General features: G+C 49.0%; 1 protein-coding gene across 1 annotated transcript in view; it reads right to left on the minus strand.

The window, feature by feature from the left end:
- Positions 1-25,662, minus strand: part of LOC143942237 (uncharacterized) — a 127,584-nt gene that overhangs the window by 43,467 nt on the left and 58,455 nt on the right. Inside the window, exons 7-8 of the mRNA XM_077463486.1 lie at positions 11,659-11,728; positions 4,640-4,769 (exon numbers count right to left, since the gene is read on the minus strand). Coding sequence (XP_077319612.1) covers positions 4,640-4,769; positions 11,659-11,728 — 200 coding nt within the window. The remainder of the gene's footprint in view (positions 1-4,639; positions 4,770-11,658; positions 11,729-25,662) is intronic.

Raw genomic sequence — 25,662 nt, forward strand, 5'->3', positions numbered from 1 at the left:
TAGATATGGTGATGGTGTGAACCCAGCCTTAAGAGGACCTGGTACCTGGCCAATGCTATCACATGGGAGTTTGTTACTCCCTGGGATAGCAACAAAGGTAATAAAAAAAAAAAGTAAAAGTTTAAAAATATAAAATGATAATAAAAATAAATAGAGCCCGCACTACCCTACACACACACCTGCAAATACAAACGTGAGCACAGGATTTTTCCAATTCATTATTTTCCTCAAAATTCTATAAACAATACCCCATAATGGCAATGTGAAAGAAGTTTTTTTTTTTAAATAAATTTGTAAAGATTTTAAAATAAAAAAATAAAAATCACATGTACACAAGTAGTCATCACAGCCTTTGCCATGATACTCAAAATTGAGCGCAGATGCATCCGGTTTCCACTGATCATCCTTAAAGAGTTTGTTAACCCAAAAAAAAATTAAAATAATAATAATACAAATCCTGGTAATTTTAAGCAGATTAAACAGCAGAGTGCTTGTGCTGTGTAATCTGCCCCCCTCTAAATTGTAAAAAAAAAAAAAAAACCTCCCCTAATCTGTCACTTCCTGTATGCCCTGTATGTCACTTCCTGTATGCCCTCTCTAAACTGGCCACAAGAACCAGGGCTACTCAGCCCTGATCACCGTGGTCAAAGTGTGTCCCTCCGCCAAAAGCTACCCTGCTCTCCTCTCTCCCCCCTCCTCCGTCAGTGCCCTCTCTGTCTCTGCCCCGCTTCCCCTCCGCTATTATTGAAAATACAAAACCTAGAATTGTCACTGCCAGCCTCTCTAATAGAGGCTGGCATACAGTACAACTCTGTGTACATCCTTTCTAAAAAAAAGATCAGTGTAAATAGCTATTTAGAGCTGTCTTCAGGCCGGTCATGTGACTCGGGACCGCTTTACAGCTCCGTGAAAGGGTAATTGGGACTGCACTTAGCACAGTACAGGCACACCAAAGGAAAACTACCAATAGAAGTTAATTAGAGATTGTAATATTGTATTTTAGGATTTGTAAATACTTCCTATAAGGCCTGATATAATGTGGGATACGCCTCATGAAGGAGACTTTGGGATGAACTTTCTTGACAGCAAGCCAAACTTCCTCCTTGGTTTTAGGAGAAAAGGGAAGCTCTGTGGTAAAAAAATCTATAGCTGGCTATTACAGTAAGAAGCATTGGAAGGCTAACAACAGTTGTAAACAAGGCCAAGGATAAATCCAAATTAAAAAACAAGCTTAACCACTTGCTTACTGGGCACTTAAACCCCCCTCAGTCCCAGACCAATTTTCAGCTTTCAGCGCTGATGCACTTTGAATGACAATTGCGCGGGCATACAACACTGTACCCAAATGAAATTTTTATCATTTTTTTTCCCACAAATAGAGCTTTCTTTTGGTGGTATTTAATCACAGCTGGGAGTTTTATTTTTTGCTAAACAAACAAAAAAAGATGCAAAAAAAATAAAAAAATAAAAATCATGTTTAATAGTTTGTTATAAAATTTTGCAAACAGGTCATTTTTCTCCTTCATTGAAGTGCGCTGATGAGGCGGCACTGATAGGCTGCATTGGTGGGCACTGATAGGCATAGTTAAGGCGGCACTAATAGGCACAGATAAGGCGGCACTGATGGGCACAGATAAGGTGGCACTGATGGGCAAAGACGGGCACAGATAAGATGGCACGGATGGGTGGCACAGATGGGTGGCACGGATGGGTGGCACTAAGGGGCACTGATAGGTACCACTGATAGATGGGACTGATGGGCACTGATAGGTGGCTCTGATAGGTGGCACTGCTGGGCACTGATGGGCGGCACTGCTGGGCACGGATATGTGGCACTGGGGTGCAGCACCTTTGTTGAGGCAGACTGTGGGCACTGCTGGGTGGCACTGTGGGCACTGCTGGGTGGCACTGTGGGCACTGCTGGGTGGCACTGACAGGGGGGGACACATTTTTTATTTAGGCAGGCAAAGCAGGGGGCAGGTGGGCACTGGCAGGGGGCAGGTGGGCACTGGCAGGGCTGGCCATGATCGGGACTGATGTCCCGATTACGGCCGCCGGTGATCGGCTTTTTTTTTCTCCTCGCGCTGTCAGCGCGAGGAGGAATAATAGCCGATTACCGGCTCCGTTATATCACATGATCAGCTGTCATTGGCTGACAGCTGATCACGTGATAAGGGGTCGGGATCGACCCCTTGCACGGATCGGTGATCAGGCGAGTCTCAGGGGGCGCGCAGGACGCTCGTGCACGGGACTACGTCAATAGACGTAGTCCCGGAAAAGGACATCCGCACTGTAGCCGTCATTCGGCTATAGCGCGGATCTCAAGTGGTTAACTTACCAACCAGCCCACAGACAACCAAGTAAACCTGCCTAACAGTATGCGTTATAGGCAGGGGTTTAGTCTGCACACATTTGAAAATGCATGCATATGCCACAGAGCATCGTCAAGGCACCCCGGTATCTGTGGTACCTAACACTAACTTATAAACGTCTCCAAAGTGGAGTCACATGCATTCTGATGGATAGGGGAGAGCAGGTGGACTGAAGGGGAGCCACCCCTTCTTGAAAAGGTACAGGGGCACACTGAACACCCAGCATATAGCACAATGGCTGCAAATCTGTGGTAAAGTTGATTTACAAAATTCTCATAAGAGGGCAGTGTTGGACTCAATCTAGAACCTCGGCCCGAATTTTGTTAAAGTCCTTCAGCATAGCTGATCGAAAAGGGAGACATGGATGCTTGCCTTAGATAATGAAGAATGGGGAAATCTTGGTGCTCACTAAGATGGTTATTGTGAGCAAATTGCTCCCAAGGCCGGAGGGCAACCCAATCAGCCTGATGGGCAGACAACAAGGGCATGGAGATGGTGTCCTAAAGATTGAATGATCCTCACAGTTTGTACGTCTTGTTGCGTTCTCCATGGCCTATCATTCAGTGTTGAATGGACAGAGGCTTTTCCAGTAGCAGGAGGTGAATTGGACCTTATCGTCCAAAACAATGTGAGTTGCCATGCCATGAAACCTGAAGATCTCCTGGATAAAGACTACTGCCACCAATGGAAATTAAGAAAGGGGTGCAACATGTTTCATCTTTGAAAAGCAGTCTACAACTACCCAAATAAGATGTGATTAGAGATTGTGGGATTTTTTTTTAGATGCGTAAAAAAGATATATGATCCATAAAAACAAAACTATGCAGTACAATAGACTCATACAATACAGTCCTTATGGGTAAAGGTAGCGCAGTTCACCAACATGTTTCACCCTATAAACAGGGATTCCTCAGGGAATGCTGTCTACTTGAAAACAGAGCCTTCTAGCAGGAAGAACATAAGAAATACATACATGGTCACAAAATATTTCACAAACACAACATTTTTAACATTAACACTAGTATTGCTACATGTGTGCATCTCAAGAGATCCCTACCCACGCCGGAATATAATGGAATGTTTACAATCACTGGTGGTTCAGGGAGTCAGACGACAACGTATGACCAAACAACGGACTACAGGTGACCACAGGAGACAATAAAGGACCAAATACAATGATGATATTTAAATTTGAAAAACATGTATCATACTAGTGTTGATGTTAAAAATGTTGCGATTGTGAAACATTTTGTGACAATGTATGTACTGTATGTTCTTCCTGCTAGAAGGCTCTGCTTTTCAAGTGGACAGCATTCCCTGAGGAAGCCCATTTTTTGAGGGCGAAACATGTTGGGAACTACTTTACCTTTGCTGTACCCATAAGGACTGTATTGTATGAGTCTATTGTACTGCTCAGTTTTGTTTTTATGGAACACATATCTTTTTTAATGGCTACTAATAAAATGTATATATTTTAAGGAAATCTCTATGGATTCACCAAGTATGCACCTAAAAAATCCCATAATCTCTAATCGCACAGTACAATCAAGGGATGTGATGCTATAGTATTGATATTTTGTCCATAAGTGGAATTATTCTTACCCAAATAAGAGTCATCAAAAGGAGAGAGATCAGTAATCCAGTTCATAGATGTGGTGGGATAGTTCTGTGGGAATGCGTGGCGAGAGAGGACAAGCAGGTGCATGGGCAGGGGACTTAGTTTGAGCACACAGACACTGTTTTACGTAGTCTTCTACAGCCCTTCAAAGACTGGGTCACCAGTACAGGCAGGAAAGGGACAAGATGGTACTGTGGACACAAGAATGTCCAGAAAGCTTGGAGTGATGGGCCCGATGTAAAAGTCTTATTAGCTCTGGAGACACTTGAGTCATGTCTGGGGAAATAGAGGGTTTCTGGATAGAGGTTGAGGTCAAAATGCGAGTAGTTGTAATAATGAATTCAGGATCTTGGGAGTCAAATGAAAAACATGTCAGTCCTAGAATTGGTGTTCTCAGGCTTGAAAATGATCACATAAGATGAAAAGAGCAAAGGACAAGGATCAACAGGCTTGCCTGGGGTTTATGTGATAGGCACTTTGGGCATTTTACATACTGGAGGTTTTTTGTTTTATCTGTGTAAATGGTTATTAGACGAGGTGATCTTTCTAGGAAATACAACCACTTTTCAAGGGCTAGTTAGTAGCAAGCAGTTCTCAATGATTGGTGGAATCATTCTTCTCTGCCCTGGAAAATTCAAGTTATTCTTACCGGTAACTTGTTCTCCAGAAGTCTCAGGACAGCACCTGAGAGATCGTGACTCCATCCACTGGACCACAGGAAACCCCTCCAGATCTTTAAAGGGAGGCAACTCCCGATCACAATAAAAAGATTTGTTGAGCTGGACCAAAAACAAAAAAAAATAATTAAAAGTTACAAATAGCTGCCAACACAATATTGTTGGGTGCAATAGTAAGAATGAGGGGTAAAAGGTGTAGTGCTAAAAAATGGTGGTAATAAACAAAAAGTTCATCAAAAGTATACATTTTGAGAAATTAATCAAAAGCATAGTCCATCAGAAATACTCAGAAGACTGGAGAGAAAAAGCCGTCACCAACACCCAATATAACCGACTCTTACCGCCAGTGCATTGGATATGCACAGCAAAAAGATTTATAGTTGGTCAGATCCACGCTTCTTATGGCTCACTTAGTTACAGAAGTCCTTCTTCCAATCAACCCAATCTGCTAAGTATGCTCCCAAAGGTATAGCACGGCAGCCACATATGTAGAAAATGGAAGAAACTCTCTCATTGCGCAGACATCCGACAGAAGAGTCAATTTATTTAGTATACAATTGCATCAAAACTCACATGTAATAAGTAGAATACAGGAAATAGGAAAGCGTCCAGCGCTTCCTACCAACAAGATGGTGGCCACTCCCCCGTGCACAGCGCTACGGCACAAGGGACGCGTAGGAAACAGCAGGCTGGAACAGCAAGGATAGTAAAGGAATAAGGCCAGGGAATGGAATGGGAAGGAATGAGGTCAGGGCAACTAGCAGACAGGAACAACAGAGTACACACCAAAGGTTCTGGGTCACAGGCAGACAGGGATGGTCAGGGATAGTGATGGACGAACTTCCGATGGGACGTTTCGCGAACGTGGACAGCGAACGCGGCCGATAGTTCGCGAACCGTAACGTTCGCGGCGGGCCCCATTGACTTCAATGGGAGGCGAACTTTGCAAACCTACAGGTCAAATTTGCAGCCACAAAATAATTACTAGCTGTGCAAACATAGTCCCACCACATGGCCAATGACATAACACATGTATGAGGTGAATCTGGAATCGACAACTACAAGCATTCTTTTTTTATATGTGAAATTGTTGTGACAATTCAGGACTGTGGAGTGCATGAAGGCAATGGAGGAGAGGGAAGGTCAGGGTAGGCAAAGAAGAGGGTGCAGGAGATGATCACCAGCAGCGTGACATACAGCAATGACACCTGCACTGTGATAGAGTCATCTGACACCAGCACCGTGATAGAGAGCACTGACATCAGCAGTGTGACATACAGCAATGACACCTGCACCGTGATAGAGTGATCTGACACCAGCACCGTGATAGAGAGCACTGACATCAGCAGCGTGACATAAAGCACTGACATCAGCACCGTGATATACAGCACTGACACTAGCACTGTGATATACAGCACTGACACCAGCACCGTGATAGAGAGCACTCACACCAGCACCGTGATATACAGCACTGACACCTGCACCGTAAGCAGCCCCAGGAGGAAGTCAGCATAGCACAGGGATGGTGGGAGCCCCTCATAATGAGCATAGCACAGGGATGGTGGGAGCCCCTCATAATATGCACAGCAGAGATACAGCCCCAGGAGGAAGTCAGCACAGCACAGGGATGGTGGGAGCCCCTCATAATAAGCAGCCCCAGGAGGAAGTCAGCACAGCACAGGGATGGTGGGAGCCCCTCATAATAAGCAGCCCCAGGAGGAAGTCAGCACAGGGATGGTGGGAGCCCCTCATAATGAGCATAGCACAGGGATGGTGGGAGCCCCTCATAATATGCACAGCAGAGGTACAGCCCCAGGAGGAAGTCAGCACAGCACAGGGATGGTGGGAGCCCCTCATAATAAGCAGCCCCAGGAGGATGTCAGCATAGCACAGGGATGGTGGGAGCCCCTAATAATAAGCAGCCCCAGGAGGAAGTCAGCACAGCACAGGGATGGTGGGAGCCCCTCATAATAAGCAGCCCCAGTAGAAATATGACACCGCTCAACCTCTTCAAACAGGAGGGTACGGGCATATAGTACGGTGTACTTTTTTTGGACAAGGAAGTGAGCCAAAATGAAGAAAGAAGGTCTGTTTGCTCGATTAAAAAAATCGTTTATAGACATATACATGGTCTACTGGTCACACGTGTTGAATTCCTCCGAGATCCATGCCTCATTCATTTTTAAAAGTGTGAGGTAGTTAACACTGTCGTGAGCTTGGCGAGTACGCTTATCGGTCACGATCCCCCCTGCTGCGCTGAACGTCCTTTCGGACAGGACACTGGATGAGGGGCAAGCCAACAGTTCGATTGCAAATTGGGCAAGCTCTGGCCAGAGGTTAAGCCTGCCCACCCAGTAGTCCAGGGGTTCATCACTCCTCAGAGCATCCACATCGGCCGTTAACCCGATGTAGTCGGACACCTGACGGTCTAGGCGTTCCCTGATGCTGGATCCGGATGACACCTGTCTAGGGTCGGCTGAAAGAATGACCTCATATCCGAAGTCACCAACACATCTTCAAACCGGCCTCTTCTTGCAGGCGCTGTTGGATTGGTACCCGCAACTCCTTCTCTGGGAGTGGGAATTGCTTCTCTGCCAGCGCACGCAAAAGCAGAATGCAGCATTTCTCGAAGCAAGGCCTGGAAGTGCTCCATTCTGACAGCCCTCTGTGACGGCGGTAACATTTCCACCATTTTGTGTTTGTACCGGTGGTCTAAGTACGTTGCCACCCAGTACTGGTCCTTGACCCTTATGCTTTTTATACGGGGGTCCCTATTAAAACACTGGAGCATGAAGGCCCCCATTTGCACTAAACTGGAAGCGGTGTGGTGGCCTGGCTCCTGCTCATCATCCAGGATAATTTCATCCTCTTCATTCTCCTCTCCCCATCCACGCACAACAACAGGGATCTCAGAAAGGTTTAAAGCATGCTCTTCTTGCTCCTCCTCATCCGCCCCGGCACCATCCTCCTCTGACTCCTCTTCAGACTCCTGTTGTTCACTTGTCTCAGATAGAGTAGCCCCCCCCTGGGAATTCATCCAGCATTGCGACTTCCTCATCTTCCCACTCCTGCTCCTAGACAGCTTGATCAATGACACGACGCAATGCACGCTCCATAAAGAAGGCATAAGGTACCACGTCACTGATGGCGCCATGGCTGCAACTGACCAGTTTGGTGATCTCCTCAAATGGGCGCAGAAGTCTGCATGCGTCGCGCATGAGCAGCCTGTTCTGCCGCACAGTTCATACAGATAGACGTTAACTGCACGTTTCTGCTGGAGCAGCCTATCAAGCATATAGAAGGTTGAGTTCCATCGCGTCGGGCAATCGCAAATAAGACGTCTGACCGGCAGATTGTGTCGCCGCTGAATGTCAGCAAGGCGAGCCATGGCCATGTAAGATCTTCTGAAATGGGTCGAGATTTTCCTTGTCTGCCGCAAGATGTCCTGGACCCCAGGGTATTTGACAACGAATCGCTGCACGACCAAGTTTAAAACGTGTGCCATGCATGGCACGTGCGTCATTTTGCCTTGTTTCAATGCACTAAGCAGATTGGCACCGTTATGACACACCACTTTACGAACTGTCAAATTGAGCGGTGTTAGCCACTGATCTGCCTGTGAACCCAAAGCTGAAAGGAGTACCGGGCCAGTGTGGCTCTTGGCTTCCAGGCACAACAGACGCAGCACGGCATGGCAACGTCTCACCTGGCATGTCGAATAGGTTCTGGGGAGCTTGGGCGGCTCAGCGGAAGAGACGCTAGCAGCGGAAAAGGAGGAGTCAGCCGAGGAGGAGAGGGAGGAGGATGGAGGAGGAGGAGAAGAAGAGCCAGGCCTGCATGCAATCTGTGGCGGTAAAACCAAATCTACACGGGTGCCACGGGTTACATGCTTGACGGCCGTCAGAAGGTTCACCCAGTGGGCAGTAAAAGTGATATACCTTCCCTGCCCGTGTTAGCTAGACCACGTGTCTGTGGTCAGATGTATCTTGGCACCGACACTGTGTGCAAGAGATACATTCACTTGCCGCTGAACATGACCATATAGCTCTGGGATGCCCTTCTCTGAGAAATACTTCCTTCCTGGGACCTTCCATTGTGGTATTCCAATGGCCACAAATTTTCGAAAGGCCTCCGAGTCCACCAGTTTATATGGCAGTTTTGTTGGCGGGCTATGAGTTCTGACAAGCCAGCCGTCAACCGTTGGGCAAGAGGGTTATCCGGCGTCATCATTTTTTTACGCTCGAACATTAGGCCCACGGAAGCCTGCCTTTTTGCAGAAAAACGTGAGCTTGGCGTGATGGAAGGTGGAGTGGAGGATAATTGTGAGGAGAGAGGAGAAGGAGAAGTAGAAGATGAGGCTGGAAGGTGAGAGCCTGGAATGTGGCTTTGTGTGTTCCGTTGCTCCCACTGGGCTCGGTGATGGCTGCTCATGTGCCTTCTTAAGGCGGTCATCCCTAGGTGAGTGTTGGGCTTACCGCGACTAATGCGTTGACTGCAAAGATTGCAGATGGCAACGCTATTGTCAGCAGCGGACACGTTAAAAAAAGCCTACACTGCGGAACCATGTGTCGGCGTCCTGGGAGCGCCAGATGTGACCGTACAGGGTCGATGACTCGCTCCTGATACATTAGCAGTCTGCTTTGTCCCTCCTGTGCAATGTAAGTTATTCCTGCTTCTCCTCCCTATCTGCTGGTCCATATCTCCCTCTGAACTCCCCTCCTCTTCCTCTCTTGTGGGCACCCACGTGACATCACTAGACACGTCATCATTGACGTCACCTTCCCCACCGCTATAAGTAGAGATCTCGGAGTAGGCAGCAACACCAGGGACTAACCTCCTCCTTGGGCTGATCTGGGTACTGTCGTCAGACGGCTGAGTGGCGGTTGTTGCTACCTTCTCTTCCTGATCCAATGCCAAGAGTGGCTGCACACCAGAAATGTCTTGATATGGATTGGAAAATAATTCCTGTGACTCAAGCGGAAGGTATGTGGTGGTGGTGGTGTTGTTGGTGGTAGTGTCTTTGGGGGTGCACATAGAGAGTGAAGAAGAGGGTGCAGATCGAGAGGATGAGGAGGGTGCAGAAGAGTAAGGCTGAGTGAGCCACTCAACCAAGTCTGGTGCGTCCTTTAAAGTAATTGAACGCACCTTCTGCAACTTCCCACTTTGGCTCAAGCCTGTTGCTCCTGCCCTACCCCTACGACCCCTGCGGAAGGGCCTGCCTCTTCCTCTGCCTGTCATTTTTTAAATGACCCTGTGACAAAACTCTCAGTCCCTATACTGATAAAGGACTGCTGCAGAATAGGGCAGCAGTCAGCAGTAGTGCACCTCAACCCTATATATTGTGGACCTATACCAGTCCTTAAGGAATAGCAGACTGTACCTCACTCAACCCTATGTACTGTAGTACCCTATATCTTACCAGTCCTTATAAGGACCTTTGTGGTCCTTATAAGGAGGTTGTGAATGATTAGCAGACTGTACCTCAGTCCCTATACTCATAAAGGACTACTGCAGCAGAAGGGCAGCAGTCAAGTATAATATTCTTTCTATATTTAGAAGAAAGAATATTATAGGTGTACAAGCCTATTACCATACCAGTCCTGAAAAGAACGTTTGTGGACCTAATAGTTACAGCTACTGATTAAACTGACTTTCCCTCACTGCCACACACAGCTTCCTGCCTGTCCCTATTTAAACTGACAAAACACAGGCTGCTGGAACAATAGCTTGAATAGCACACAAAACTATTATCTGTACTACTTTACCATACCAGTCCTGAAAAGGACTTTTGTGGACCTAATAGTAACAGCTAATGATTAAACTGACTGTCCCTGCTGCACACAGCGTCCTGTCCCTTTCTCTACACTGACAAAAGACACTCAGGCTGCTGCAACAATCACTAGCACAGCAGTGCCTCAAACCTATATCCTGAACTACACCTATACCAGGATAGCAGTCCTTAAAAGAACTTTTGTGGACCTAATAGCTAGCGATTTGGGTCACTGAAGTCTCTCCCTGCTCCACACAGCAACCTCTCCCTATAGTGACAGTAGAAAGAATGTAAAATGTCCGCCGGATCGGTTGTATTTATAAGTTAAGGGGAATGTCCAAGTGTCCATGTGCTGTAATGTCTCAATTGGCTGTCCTGTACCCCATGATGGATGTGTCATCATAGGTCAAAGTTCTTTTACACAGTAAACACGGAAGTCCCCGGGCGAACGGTGGCAATAGTCTGCCGATCGGGTGGACGGCAAACAGCCGAAATTCGCCGCGAAACGACTGCCAGGCGAACCGTTCGGCCATCCCTAGTCAGGGACACGCCAAAGGTCAAGGTCACAAGCAGACAGGAATCGTCAAGAACACGCGAAGGTCGGTAACAGAGACACACGAAGAGCACACGGCAAGCAGGAACCAGGAAGCCAAACACAGTAAATACACAATGGTTGATCAGCACCGCTGGCTTGCAGTGCACAGGTTAATACAGGGTTACCTGATAGGGCCTGGGGTGGAGCCATGCTTAGAGGAGAGGTTATAAAAACCACCAGGTGGAAGTGGCTGGCCTCTTAGTCTGAACACATGAGGAGAGGTAGGCAAACAGAGGAAGATTACTGCATAACCATGACACTCCTTTAATGAGGACTTCATAGCCAGGGATTTCACAGGATCCTTTGGGGTATTTGTCACAAGAAATCTTCTTGGGAGAGATTCCGTGAACTCTATTGTGGAGCCTTGAGAAAGAGTGGTCAGGATGAACTGATTTGACTTTATGCCTAACTACTGCGGAAGGAAACTTTTCAGCCTTCCGCTTACCCTCAGGGTCGAGTCATTGGGATTTTTCAGTTTGCGCAGGAGGATGGAAAAGGATTCTGCCCTTGCCCTTAGCTTTTTTTTGCGCGGTACAATTCTGCCTTCTTCCCAGGCACTTGTTGTCCTGCTCCTGCGCTCTTTGAGGTCGAAAATGGCGCTTTGGGGGTTGTTTCTTCTTCTTTACCGGTAAGGCGTTCTTCCTATCGGCTGTCCTGTCCAGGATGGTATCTAGCTCAGGACCAAAGAGAAGGTCACTGGAAAAGGGAATCCCACAGAGCTTACTTTGACGCCACATCGCCTGGCCAAGTCTTCAGCCACAATTTTCTTCTTGCCGAATTTGTTAGGGCTGCTGATCTAGCCGACATTCTAAAATGATTCAGCTGAAGCATCCATCCTATAGGCTACTGCAGAGGACAAAGTAGTAAAAGAATCCAAAATTTCCTGTTTGCGCGAATCTACTAATACATGAGCTTTTAGCTGGTTAACCCCAGAATCCAGGTTTCTATTGACACATGCCATAGCCATGGCTGACTTTAAATTGCTCAATTACCAAGATCTCTTGGGCAAAAGATCCATTCGCTTGTCCATCGGATCCCTTAGGATCCCCATGTCTTCAAAGGCTAGGTCGTGGACCTAGAGACCTGGGAGAAGGCAGAGTCGAGCTTAGGGACCTTGTTCCATACCACAGAGGGGACTTCCTTGAAAGGAAAAGCGTCTCTTGTAGGCGATTGAGAAAAAAAAAAAAAGTTTTATTCTCCGGGATCTTGCCATTCCTTCTTTATGGAATCCGAGATGACAGAATGCACCAGAAAGGTTTGCCCCTTAAGCTCATATAGACCTGCGTACATACGGTCATGTAGTGCAAGTTCCTTTTTCTCTTCGCTTAGACCAAGAGTAACATGTCTTCCTCTAAGGAGACCAACTTCCTCCAGGGATAGTTTAAACTTAGAGGGGGCCACTTCTGCCCCTTCACCCTCCTCCTCTTCTGAACTTTCATTGGAAGGTGTGGGAGATTGTTGTTCCCTGGTAGATGGACACTCAGACAGAGATTCTTCCACTGGGACAGAAAGTGAACTCTTGGAGGATTCTGATGTGGAAGGCTGACTCTCAGCCAGATTAACCAACTGAGTCATGGAATGATTGAATCGTGGCAAAACGTTTCTTCTTTGCAGAGGCAACTAAGTCATCACAGATTGAAGCAGATTCCTCTTTCACTAAAGAAATAAAACAAGTATTGCATAAGGCTTTTTTCCAATTTTCTCCCATCTCGGCCTTGCAAGATGGGCTTTTTTCCCCAGGTCAGAGCTTTTGGCCTGACAGAGAAAATACAAAAATTGGTGAGACCCAGTGTCTGCCTGTGGACCACCCCATAAGGTGCACAAACAGGGGAAGAAACACAGCCTCCATTGCCCAGTCAGCAGCCCCCCCCCCCCCCCGCCAGGGGTAAATAAAAAATAAAAAGACCAGAACCACAGGAAAAGGAAACGGGCAGACTTAGTTAACTGCCTCCTGCCCGAGCCTTGCTGGTGCCTGTGTCTGTCCCCACCACTGCAGACGTCATGTCCTCCATATCGGGTGTACAGCGTTCCACTTGTGGCTTCATACACCACTTCCGGACTCCCATAGTGCCGCTGCACCAGACCAGAGCCTGATCCTGCCCTGCTTCCTCCACCTGGAAATGACGCCGGGTTCCGACCCAGTGACCTGCTCATAGGAGTGTCACTTCCGGTGTGGCAAGACTCTACTCGACCACTGCAAAAAAAAACGGTGGTGGTACACATACAGCCACTGCTCCTGGAAGCCTGGAGCAGGGTCACCGGACCACACGGCTCTCCCCGAACACCTAAGAGGAAAAGAGAGGCCTGTCCTTACCGCTGTAGAGACCCTGGTAAAGCAGGAGGGCTGGGGTCTGAGAAATAAGGAGGGAAAAAGTGAGGAAACCCCTGTCTCTCAGGACCGCCCTAAGAGATCATGGCTCCCTCACAAAAATGTTCCCTCTGGGCTGGAGGAAACACAAAAACTGAGGTTTTATAGAGAGTTGCCTCCCTTTAAAGATCTGGAGGAAAGAGGCGATTCCTGTGGTCCAGTGGGTGAAGTAACAATCTCTCAGGTGCTGTCTGGGTGCTGTCCTGAAAGACACTTTGGGAAAATGTATTTAGAGAAGAAAGTGCAGTGCGCATGCGCGAGGCTCCCAAGATGGCCGCGATCATCTAGAGCCCCGCTGCCTCGCGGGAACAACGGGACCCCTACCGCACGGCACGGCCACCCTTCCGCTTACCGAGCAGCAAGGACAGCTTCCCTAAGAGTTGGGGCACACCACCGGATGACCGGGGGACCAGCAAAACGAAATCTGGGTCCGCTGTTCGCATCGCTGGATTAGAGGGAGAAATCCAAGATGGCCACCGCAGCACAGCTCCTATCCCAGGAACGCCGCTCCACAGGCTTGGCAGACTACAGGTCAGAAACAGACTTTCCACCTCTCCATGCCACCCCTGGCAATCTCAGGGGCCCACCCAGGGACACCACGCCGTCCCCGGCCTCCACGGTGTCCCTCCTGGAACGCACCCTCCAGGAATTTTCCCCATCCCCCTCAGGGACACACATGGCTTCCCAGGCAGCCCTGGCCTCACATGAGGCTGCTCATGCAGATCCAGTATCCCACATGGATGCCCTGTTCTGTAAGTTCTCTGAACTGTTGGAAAGGGAACTCTCCCAAACTGCCCTGAAAATCACGGGGGAATTAAAAGCTGACTTTATTAACCTGGGCTCTCGGATTGAAACGATCGAACACAAAATGGAGGACACTATTGCTAGATCCAACCAAAATTCCAGGCACATTTATTCGGTGCAGGAGCAACTAGAACTGGCCGTGGCCCGCATTAATGACCTTAAAAATAGGTCACGTAGATACAACATCAGAATCCGCGGGCTTCCGGAATCGATAGTTGATGTTTCCAAAGCAGTTCACGACCTAATCACACAGCTAATCCCTGACATCCCAGCTCCAAAGCTGGAACTTGACAGGGTCCACAGAACCCTCGGCCCTTCCAGGAAGGACGGCACTCCACGTGATGTAATTGCCAAGCCCCACCATTTTTCTGTGAAAGAAGAAGTTATGAGGAGAGCCAGATCCCTGCAGCACGTCACGTGTCAGGGTCACCAAGTTCAGATCTTTGTGGACCTTTCCCCTCCACCATACAGAGACGGAGAGCTCTGAAACCCCTCTTGCTTGCGCTGACGCAAAGAGACATAAAATACAAATGGGCTTTCCCATTCGCTGTCCGGTTCACTGACAAAGGGAAAAACACACGCTTTCTCAACATTTCCTGAGGGGGGGGAAGCTCCTCACCAGGCTGAAAATTATTTCTCAAGAAGCTGACATGGACACTTCTAACTCTGGGCAAGGCTCACACAAACGGCCCACACCCAACAGCCCACAGTCACCGCTGTGGACCTCCGGAAGAGAAAGTCAAGGACAATGCACCCACCTGAGAAGCATCCAGGCCTCAATTTCTACTCTCTATTGTGTGACTGACCGTCCGAGGTCCTGGAGAGGGCCAGGGGACTTTTCCCCAACCATCGGTAGATTGGTTCTCCACCATTGTCGGGCCCTGTTCCTTACTACGACCTACGCCTACCTCACCTCCCCTCACCTTTACTACCCCCGGACGCTTTGCAGTTCCCCATACCCCCTTCTGGATGGACCACGACCCCACTCATGACCCGCGCCCCCTCTTGTTAAGCCCGGCAGATCTCTGAAAAACCACTACAGAGGGCTGCAGATTTCAGCAACCGCCCCAGATATGGAGACTCACTTCATGGCTACTACCTCGTTTCTACTGGCCTGTCCCCGCGTCACCTAAACGCAATGTTTGGGCGTGCCTCAAGTTTTTTTCCTATTATTTGTTTTTTATATTTGTTTGTTATTAAGTCAGCAGAGCGGGATTCTTCCCGTCTAGGGGTACCTGGTTCTGCGAGGGACCACTTGCGCAACTCCCCCACCCTCGGTCTCTCTCGGGTGCCTGAGGGTCAGGTCATCTGACCCTATGGATCAGTTGTTATCATTGACCTTTCTTAGGATTTCGGGGGGTGTCTCCTGCCCTGATCTCCTCTTTCCTTTCCCAGGAACACTCTCTTTCCTTGTTCTATCCTTTTCTGTTTCCCCCCTAGATAATGAGCTACTTCTATGTACTGTTTGCTTGACACTGTCGTATTTTTCAGGTATGTCTTGGCACACCCAGCCTGCACTACACCAAACGAGAACATCACAGGCCGTTGATCCCACTACCGCTGCCGGGAGCTCCGCCACTAACTGGGTAAGTGAGGCAGTCTTTAGATGCTGGGCCCCCCCTCTGCTCCATGACTGATCACCAGGATGTTAGGCTCAAGATAGCCTCTCACAATATCCAGGGCCCTTAATTCCCCCATTAAACGTAGAAAAGTTCTTGACTACTATAAGTCCCTGAAACTGGATATGATCCTACTTCAGGAAACGCACCTTCCTGTCCGGTATAGTCCCAAGTTCCTACACGCTCACTTCCCACAGTTCTACCTCGCCAATGCAGAATCTAAAACCAAGGGGGTAGCCATACTGATAGCCAAAACGTGTAAATTCAACAAAAGCTTTGAAATGGCGGACCCGGAGGGAAGATTTTTACTTCTAAAGGGCACTGTGGGAGATCATCTTTACTCTCTGGTCTCCTACTATGCCCCGAACACAGGCCAAGTCAAATTTTTTGAATCCCTGATGCGCACCCTTGCACCTCATTTAGAAGGGACAGTTATTGTCGGAGGGGATTCTAACGTCGCCTTCGACCAAGACCTCGACAAATCCTCTCCCTTACATTCCCGATTGACCCGGCCCTCTAAAGCAAGCCTGCGGATTGCCAAATTGCTCCACGCATATGGCTTGTCCGACACTTAGCGGGAATTAAACCCCTCGAAGAGGGACTACACCCACTTTTCAGCACCACACCAGTCCTATGCGAGGATTCACCCCATTCTTGTACCTTCTTCGCTCCTGCCCCGGGCCGTTAAAGCTTACATCACTGACACGGTGGTCTCAGGCCACTCCCTGGTAATTGTGACGGTCCTCGGGGGATCGAGTGGGAGACACCCCAGACATTGGAGGTTAAACGAATCTCTGTTGTCTGAGCCATCAAGATTAGTGGAACTTGACAAAGCACTACAGGAATATTTTTCTGTTAATGCGACACCTGACGTCTCCCCCGAAACCCTGTGGGCGACGCACAAAGCATTTATCAGGGGAAAACTCATACAGCTAGGAACTCAAATCAAACGTGAACAGAAATCAGAGATCCTTAAGCTAGAAAAGGAATACTCAAAACTCAGAGCTCTACACAAACAGGACCCTCTCCGAGTTCCCACCGCCTTGCTTGACAAGACACAACTAGAACTTAACCTTGTTCTAACCACGAAAGCTGAAAAATCTATTAGGTGGTCCGGCCACAAATTTTATACACAGGCAGACAAAATAGGCACACTCCTAGCAAATAGGCTCTCCCCTAGAACCAAGTTAAGCACCCTCCCTAGGATCAGAAGTGCAGGTCACCCGCCCACCTCTAACCCGCTCAAGGTTCTGAACGCCTTTCAGGACTTTTACACTTCTCTATACAGCAGCCCTCCTTCTCCCAAAACAAACCTTCTTCCACAGTTTCTGGAGGGACTCCCCATTCCCGTCTTATCGGATACTCACAAACAAATAATGGATTCCCCCATTCAGACAGAGGAGATTCTGGGAGTCATAAAGGACCTCAAAAAAAGCTCCGCCCCAGGCCCTGACGGACTCTCGATCCCCTATTATAAAGCCTTTACTAACACGCTAGCCCCCCACCTAGCCAATCTCGGCAATCACAAAGCTAATGGAAGCCCCCTAGATCCCCACCTAAACACGGCGTACATCACGGTCATACCCAAACCCGATAAGAACTTGGAGGATGTCAGCAACTACAGACCCATCTCTCTCATTAACAATGATCTCAAAATTCTCACGAAAGTAATGGCCAATAGGCTGGCTTCCTTTATCGGGCGCTACGTCCACAAGGACCAAGTTGGATTTATCCCTGGCAGGCAGGGACCAGACCAAATACGGAGGGCAGTTGACATTATCTCCATATTGCAGTCTAATTGGGAAGGGGGACCCAAACAATCGGGCTTCCTTCTTTCCCTAGATATCCAGAAGGCCTTTGACTCAGTCTCCTGGCAGTACATCTTCCAGCTCTTTGAAAGGTGGGGATTTGGGGTTCGCTTCCTTGGCTTACTACAGGCCTTATACTCTCATCCGAGGGCCCAAATTAGACTTCAGGGCTACCACTCCACTCCCATACCCATCACTAGGGGTACCAGACAAGGATGCCCCCTTTCACCCCTCATATTTGCAATAGCTATTGAAACGCTAGCAATAGCAGTCCGTCACAATACGGACATCAGAGGAGTCCAGTATGGCATCCAAACACACAAATGTGGGCTCTTTGCAGACGACATATTGTTATTCCTTACCTCCCCCCTAACCACCTTGCCCAATTTGTCCCGAGTCCTGGAGGACTTTGCCAAGATCTCAGGACTACAAGTTAACTACTCTAAGTCTGTGGCACTAAATATATCTCTCCCCACCCATCAAGTCAACTCACTCAAACAATCCTTCCCATTCCAATGGAGTGACACTGCCATCAAATACTTGGGTATCTCCCTTACACATAGGACTGAGAGGTTGTATAATCAAAATTATCCTAAACTATACAGACATTTGGAAGCTGACCTCTGTCTATGGTCTAAACACGAATTATCTTGACTTGGCCGGATTAACTCCATCAAAATGACCCTCCTTCCTAAAATCTTATATTATTTTCGCGCTCTCCCCATACCTGTCCGGAAGGACCATCTTAGATCTCTGCAAAGCAAGATATTGAAATACATATGGGGTAACAAGGGGTATCACATCCCACAAAACACGCTATTCCTTCACAGGGGTGGGTTAGGTCTTCCTAATCTCCACAAATATTACCTTGCAGCCCGCCTGGCCCAACTCTCCATGATCTACTCCAAATACGAGAAACCGGACTGGATGTCCATTGAACGCTGTTCCCTACCCTCATTCACGCTAGACTATCTACTGTGGTGCCCATCCAAAGCTAGGCCGCCCATCCTGTCTCCCACCCTCTCTCACTCCTGCTCCCTATGGGACGGCCTCCGCAGGGAGCCGTCCCTGGTCTCCACAATAAGCCCTCTGGCTCACATCTTTCGCAACCATGATTTCCCTCCTGGCCTCAATATTATCGCCTTCAAATGGTGGTTGGACAAGGGACTATACCGGATAGGACATTATTTCACCTCAAAGGGACCAATCTCCCTTGCCCATTGTATTGAACACTTAGAGCTCCCTGACTCAGAGAGATTCTGCTTCCAGCAAATATCTAATTTTTTACACTCGCTTTGGAAGAACAAGTCCCTTCTGCCCCCCCTTTACTGAATACGAAACCTGGTGCAGTAGGATCGGGAAACAGAGAGGGGCGGCATATCAGTAATCTACTTGGCTCTCACTGTCCCAATGGGCAAATCCCCTTATATGACAGCATGGGAGACCGACCTCCAAACCTCTGGCAGTCTGGAAACCTGGCAGACGGCCCTAACCAGATCCTTTCGTGGGATCCAAAATATCTCACTTATGGAAGCTAGCATTAAATTGATAACCAGGTGGTATCTCACTCCCGCCAAGTTAGCCAAAATTTATCCCACGGCAAACCCTCTATGTTTTAGAGGGTGTCAACTCCGTGGCCCCATGGTCCACATCTGGTGGGAATGCCCTAGGCTTCGATCATTCTGGAATAAAATCTTTATCTTGATTTTCAGGGTAACAGGCTGCTGGGTCCCAAGAAATCCTGAGGTTGCGTTGCTAAATGCTCCTGTTCCTTCGCTACCTGTAAACATTCAGAAACAAACCCACTTTATCCTTTTAGGTGCCAAAATTGCGATTGCCTCCGCTTGGAAACAACCCAGGCCCTCTCTCCTCACAGTGAAGAGGAAGATATCCTGGATTATGTCACAAGAAAAATTGTCGGGCATCCTGTTGGATACCACACCTAAATTTAGAAAGGTGTGGGATCCTTGGGCCCGGTACATGGGAATATCCCTATTGCTGGGAGTGCCCCCAGGCTTTCCCCAGACGTCACGATCTAAACCATAGAGTTCACCCTCCCTGACTGAGCGGTAGACAACCTAGCTTCACACCTTTTTCAGAAGTAGCTTACCCCCCTCTGCCCCTCTGTCCTATTCTCTTCCTCCTCTCTTCTATCCCTTTCGATCACTTGTTTTATGATTACCTCAACAGAGCAATAAATGACAGGTTTACCATACAGACAGATTGCCTATTGGGGAGCTCCTTGTGCGTTACCCACTGAATACTCTCTCCCGGTGGGAGGTGAGGGTCCCGGGGGACTTCACCCCTACCCTGACACAGCAAGATCCCTATTAGGGGTGTCGGGGGGGGTCTCCTGGCTGCTCCCCCAGACAGATGCTATTGGTGGGCTCCCCACGGGGCGCTACCCTTCGGTTTCGCATTGAAGGGGTAGGATGTCTGTACCTTTTCGTCATTATTTTGTTTGCACTACTGTTTGTTTGAATTATTTCTTGCACTGTGGCAGCAGGCCTACCCTGCTGGAGTCTGTTTGTTAATTTACGTATGTACTTGCAAGTGCCTTTTTCACAAAATAAAAACCTTTTGAAAGTAGACAAGAAAGTGAAGAGGCGTCTAGCCCCACTGGAAGACTGAAAAGACTGGCTTCAGTCCAAAAAAGGTTTAGTAATGTCCAGTCTTAGAGCAGGACTAGAAATGAATGCTCACTTTAAGGCGTAGAAAGAAAGTGCTGGAAGGCCACAAATACTAATATTGATATTTTCCAGTGTTAAAAGCAACGTTCCACTTGTTTCACTCTTTGATGCAAAACAAATAGTATGCCCCTCGTAGATCTATTTTCAAGAATACCTGAACACTATCATTTGAGCTTCCAGCAGGTAAACAAAACAGGGCCCAAAGAGAACTGTTCTTTTGTGCCCAGTGGGATCCTACCCCAGCAGAATTTGCAGTTGAAACCCTTTTAGGAGACATGTCCTTGGTCTTTGACCAAGAGAATATACCCATCCACTATAGGAAGTAGGATTTAGGTTAATAGTGAAATTGTGGGGATGATGAGGTGGTAACTGCTTTGCCTAGTGCTTTTTAAAAAAAAAAAAAAATCTTGGCAATCTGCATAATTAGATGGTAACCTTGGACATAGTCAGTGCGAAAGGTTTGACATGTAGAATGAAAAGGAAGTTCAATCCAACACAGGTGAATGTACTTGGAGCTAGGGAAGGCCAGGATGAACCTAAAAACAGGATTTTTGTATTTATCGTAAAATCCTTTTCTCTGTAATTCACCGACCGACACAGCTCCTCTCTGTAACTAAATGGGTTTGTTAGCCTACCACTAGGAGAACTAGGCAAAATTGTAACACAATACACAGAATTGTCAGTACCACCCAGGGGGCGGACCCTGTGCTAACAAACCTCCCCACTGCCCCAGCAGCCTCGGTACGTCAACAAGCAGTATAACATAGAGAAAAGGAGGGGTGGGTGCCGTGTCGGTCGGTGAATTACAGAGAAAATGATTTTACGGTGAGTACAAAAATCCTGTTTTCTCTTATATTCACAGACCGACACAGCTCCTCTCTGTACCTAAATGGGACGTCCCCAAGCAGTGCCAAACGAGGGGTGGGAAAAACAGCATAAACACTTCATCCACCATGGCAAGTGGGAACTAGTGAAACTAAACCCACAAAAAAACAGCAGTGTGTGGAAAAAACCCACCATATAACTGGGTATCCTCAACAGGAGTGATCCCCAAGACCACAACATTGCGGAAGTAATGCAGCCGTGCATTTACAAAACAGTACTTTTTATCCACAAACCAGGAAAAAAAAAAAATCGCAATTGTAACTACACGGCCACATGCAAAACTTTGCGGCCAAAACAGGCATCGGCCGATGCACTGACGTCTACCTTGTAGAACTTGGTAAACGTATTGACAGATGACCAGGTTGCCGCCTTACACACCTGAGCGACAGACGCTTGGTGTTGGAAGGCCCAAGACATTCCAATTGCTCTTGTAGAGTGGGCTGTGACTGGAAAGGGGGGCACCTGCCCCTTCAAGGCGTGGGCTTGAACTACAATCTGTCTGATCCACCTGGAAATGGTGGCAGACAAGACCGCCATACCCTTCTTTGGACCAGCCACCGAAACAAACAGCGAGTCTGACTTCCGAAAGGGAGCTGTGGTAGACAAATACACCTTTAGAGACCTAACCACGTCGACATCATGAAGGGCCACCTCCTTGGGGTGCTTCGGCCTAGGACACAACAATGGTAATACAATGTCCTCATTGATATGAAAGGCCGAGACCACCGGTAGAAAGGACGGTTGTGGAAGCAACACCACCTTATCCCTGTGGATGACCAGATAAGGAGACTTGCAGGACAAGGCTGCCAATTCCCAAACCCTCCTGGCCGATGTGATGGCCACTAGAAAAAACACTTTCTGTGAAAGGGTCAACAAGGGAATTTGCCCCTTAATGGTGCTCAACGCCAACTTCTGGTCTACACCTTGCTGAAAAAACAGCAGGATCCTTGAGACAGAAAAGGAACACGGATGCCATCCTTTCTCCTCACACATGGAGATGTAGGCCTTCCAGGTACGATGGTATATCTTCCGTGAAGAAGATTTCTGTGCCCTCAACATAGTTGGAATCACTGAGTCCAACAGACCCCGGTTCCTCAGCACCTGAATCTCAATAGCCATGCCGTTAAAGCCAGTGATGGTAAAGCAGGGTGAAAGATTGGACCTTGAGACAGGAGATCCTCCCACAGCGGCAGTCGCCAGGGAGCGTCTGCCACCAGACGCACCAGGTCTGCATACCAGGGCCGCTGAGGCCAATCTGGGGCCACCAGGATTACTGGAATCCCCTCGGCTTCCAATCTGCGCAGCAGACGTGGTAACAGTTTTAGCGGAGATTAGCTGGTACTGATCCCACGGAGCCACCAGCGGGTCTGATGCGTCTATGGAGATTTGTCCCATTTTGTCAAAATCTCCTTCTGCAGGACTCTGGTGTGGAACTGGGCATAAGGTACTGCCTCGAAGGAGGCCACCATGAGTCCCAGTACTTGCATGCAAAAGCAGAGCGATGACCACTTGCGGTTTACCAGTAGTGTGACCGCAGATGTGAGAGTCTGCAATTTGTCTGAAGGGAGAAAGACTCTCGCTTCCCTGGCGTCCAATAGTAAACCCAGGTACTCCAGACGCTGGGTCGGTACAATCACAAACTTCCTTAGGTTCAACAGCCACCCAAATTCTCGCAGGGTCTGCATGGTGATCGCCACATCTTCCTCTAATTCTGAGGCGGAAGATGCTCTCAGGAGGAGATCGTCTAGGTAACCCACGATCGCAATCCCACGTTGTTGCAGCAACGGCAATACTGGAGCCAGTACTTTGGTAAAGACTCGGGGGGGCTGATGTCAGGCCAAAAGGAAGAGCCACAAATTGGTAGTGGGCTTCCCTGACTGCCAAACACAAAAATTGCTGATGCCAAAGGCATATGGGTATGTGCAGGTACGCATCCTGGATGTCCAGAGACCTTGATGGAGTGCAGCGACTATTGGGTGAACTGATTCCATTCTGCACCTCTGCACCTTTACAAAGTTATTTAGGGCTTTTAAGTCCAAGATCGGACGTACCCCTACCTTCTTGGGAACCACAAACAGATTTGAGTAGAACTCTTGGAAGCGTTCCGATTCCAGAACTGGTACAATCACCCCCTAATTCAGCAAGTCCCTCACTGCCCCTAACAGGGCCTCCCGGCGAACCGGGGATGCTGGAGGGGAAGAATCTGCTTGGCGGCCAAGAGAGAAACTCTATCTTGTAGCCTGTGGAAATCAGGTCGCAGACCCATTGGTCGGATAACCGGGAGGTCCACCGGGCTGCAAACTCCCGAAGGCGACCCCCCCACCCGAGATGTGGGTGGGGGCAAACCTTCATGCGGTAGCACTTTTGCTCGCAGGCTTGTTAGGCTTGCGGTTCCAGGGACGCTTTTGACCGTCTGTGGGTGTCCTGTCGGGCTGGGAACATTTTGTCGAAGCACCGGGCGGATGAAAAAGCTGCTTGTGAGCGTAAAAAGAGGGCCCTTGCCTGCGGCATGGCTCCTTAGCCTTTCTGGCCTGTGGGAGTAGTGTACTCTTACCCCCCCCCCCCTGGCATTTTTAATAATGTCATCCAACGAGGCTCCAAAGATCCGGTCGCCAAGGAAGGGAAGATCCATCAGGGCTTTCTTGGATGCATGGTCAGCAGACCAGCATTTTAGCCAAATCAGGCGCCTCAGCACCACAGCTGACACTGAAGCCCTGGATACCAGAGGGAGAGTATCCAGGGCCGCGTCACAAACTGCCTTGCACCAGTTGGTCTGCTAGTTCCACGCAGACAAGGGAGGCCTGTTGCTCTCCCAATTCGCGGTGCAAACGTTTTGCCCACTCAGTCAGTGTCTGTGACACCAGTGTGGATGCCAGTACAGGTCGCACGGCTGACCCCATAAACAAGGAACGAGCCACCACCTCGGCCTTCCTGTCCGTGGGATCCTTGAATGCAGGAGCCCCCTCAACCGGGATCCACGACCGGAGGAGCCGACCATTTCTTGAGAAGGCTTTCCTCAAAGGGGTAACGCACCGCCATGTTCTTGGGGACCGAAAAGGTCCTTAGCGGCCGACCCCAATCCCTGTAGATGAACTTGTCAAAATAAGTCAAATACGGGAACACTTTAGGTGAACGTGCTGGCTTGCGGGACCCAAAAGGGGCCGATACATCAGCAGAGGGATCCGCTGGCTCCTGGATCTACAGGGTAAGTGCACCAACCAGCGCCTTGTCGCGCCCGGACCCGGATGGGGAATCATCCTCGCTGCTCGAATGGTCCTGGTCAGCCTCGTCTGATAGGTCAGAGCAGGGGTAACCAGTCGCAGCAGGGCCAGAGTCTGCATCAGAGCTCTCCCCAGAGGACAGGGGGGCAGGGGCCTTTTACGTGTACCTTTCCTTCCACGCACCACCTCTATCTTTGCAACAAAAGAGTTAAGGACCTCTGTCAGGGTGTCCATGGGCACAGCGCTATCCGCAGGTGACCCGGTTGCAATAGCCTGGATTTCGGGGGAAGAAACACCAGTTTCTGAAGCCATGCTGACCCTACCCTGTCTGCCACCTGAAAGGGGACTTAGGACAGTGAAGGTCCCACCCTCCTGCTTCCGCCGCTTGGGGAGGGAGTGGGGGGGGGTTCCTAGCGCCAGAATCACCACCCTGGGGCGTTCTGTGATGCCAGCCATGCCTGTAGTCCCCAGGAGGTTACCCAAGTGCAGAGTGAAGAAACTGTCAGCAGCAGCTGTAGAAAAGAGCGGTGAAACGATCTGCACCAGCGTTCAGGAAATGGCCATCCAGCATCCTGTATACACAGGGAACACAGGAAACAGCATGTGATAGCACATGGTATGCTGTCACAAGAGAACTGCGGTAAAAAAAGTGCTCGGGCTTCAAAAAAATGGCCGTCAATGCTACTAATAGGAAAATCCCATAGAAAATGGCCGCTGAGGCTCACAAGGGGAGCCTGCTCTGCCCTCAGTCAAAATGGCCACCGGACAGCGCCATGCGGTGACAAGAGAAATCACAGAACTGCTCTGCCTCCAACCAGCAAAAATACCCCCCCACACTGGGACCAGGACCATCGCTAGCCGCACATACCCCCTACAGGTGAGAAACCCAGCAATACTCATACACACACCATCAGCAGCACATTCAGCTGCCCCCCCGGGGGGGAAGGAGGGAAGATGGGGACGTGGGAGAGAAGATGAGGAGGTGAGGTGGCCCCTGAATCGACCTCCCAGGGAATGCCCAGCTGCTCAACCCCGCCAAGCAGGGAGAGCCATACTTACCAGTCCTGAAGAGCTGGGAGACATTCCATCACAGACCCACTCCGGCGCAGTTACAGGGTGGCTGCTGGCCTCGGTATACTGTGATCCAGACATCAGTAGCCCGGTCATATGTATACCCCGGAGCATTGAAGCTCACCGACCACCTCTGGAGCTGAGGTATGTCATGGCCTGCTGAG

This window comes from Lithobates pipiens, unplaced genomic scaffold, assembly GCF_037356315.1.
Source record: "Lithobates pipiens isolate NorthernLeopardFrog02 unplaced genomic scaffold, aLitPip1_a1.2 Scaffold_30, whole genome shotgun sequence".
Lineage (NCBI taxonomy): Eukaryota > Metazoa > Chordata > Amphibia > Anura > Ranidae > Lithobates > Lithobates pipiens.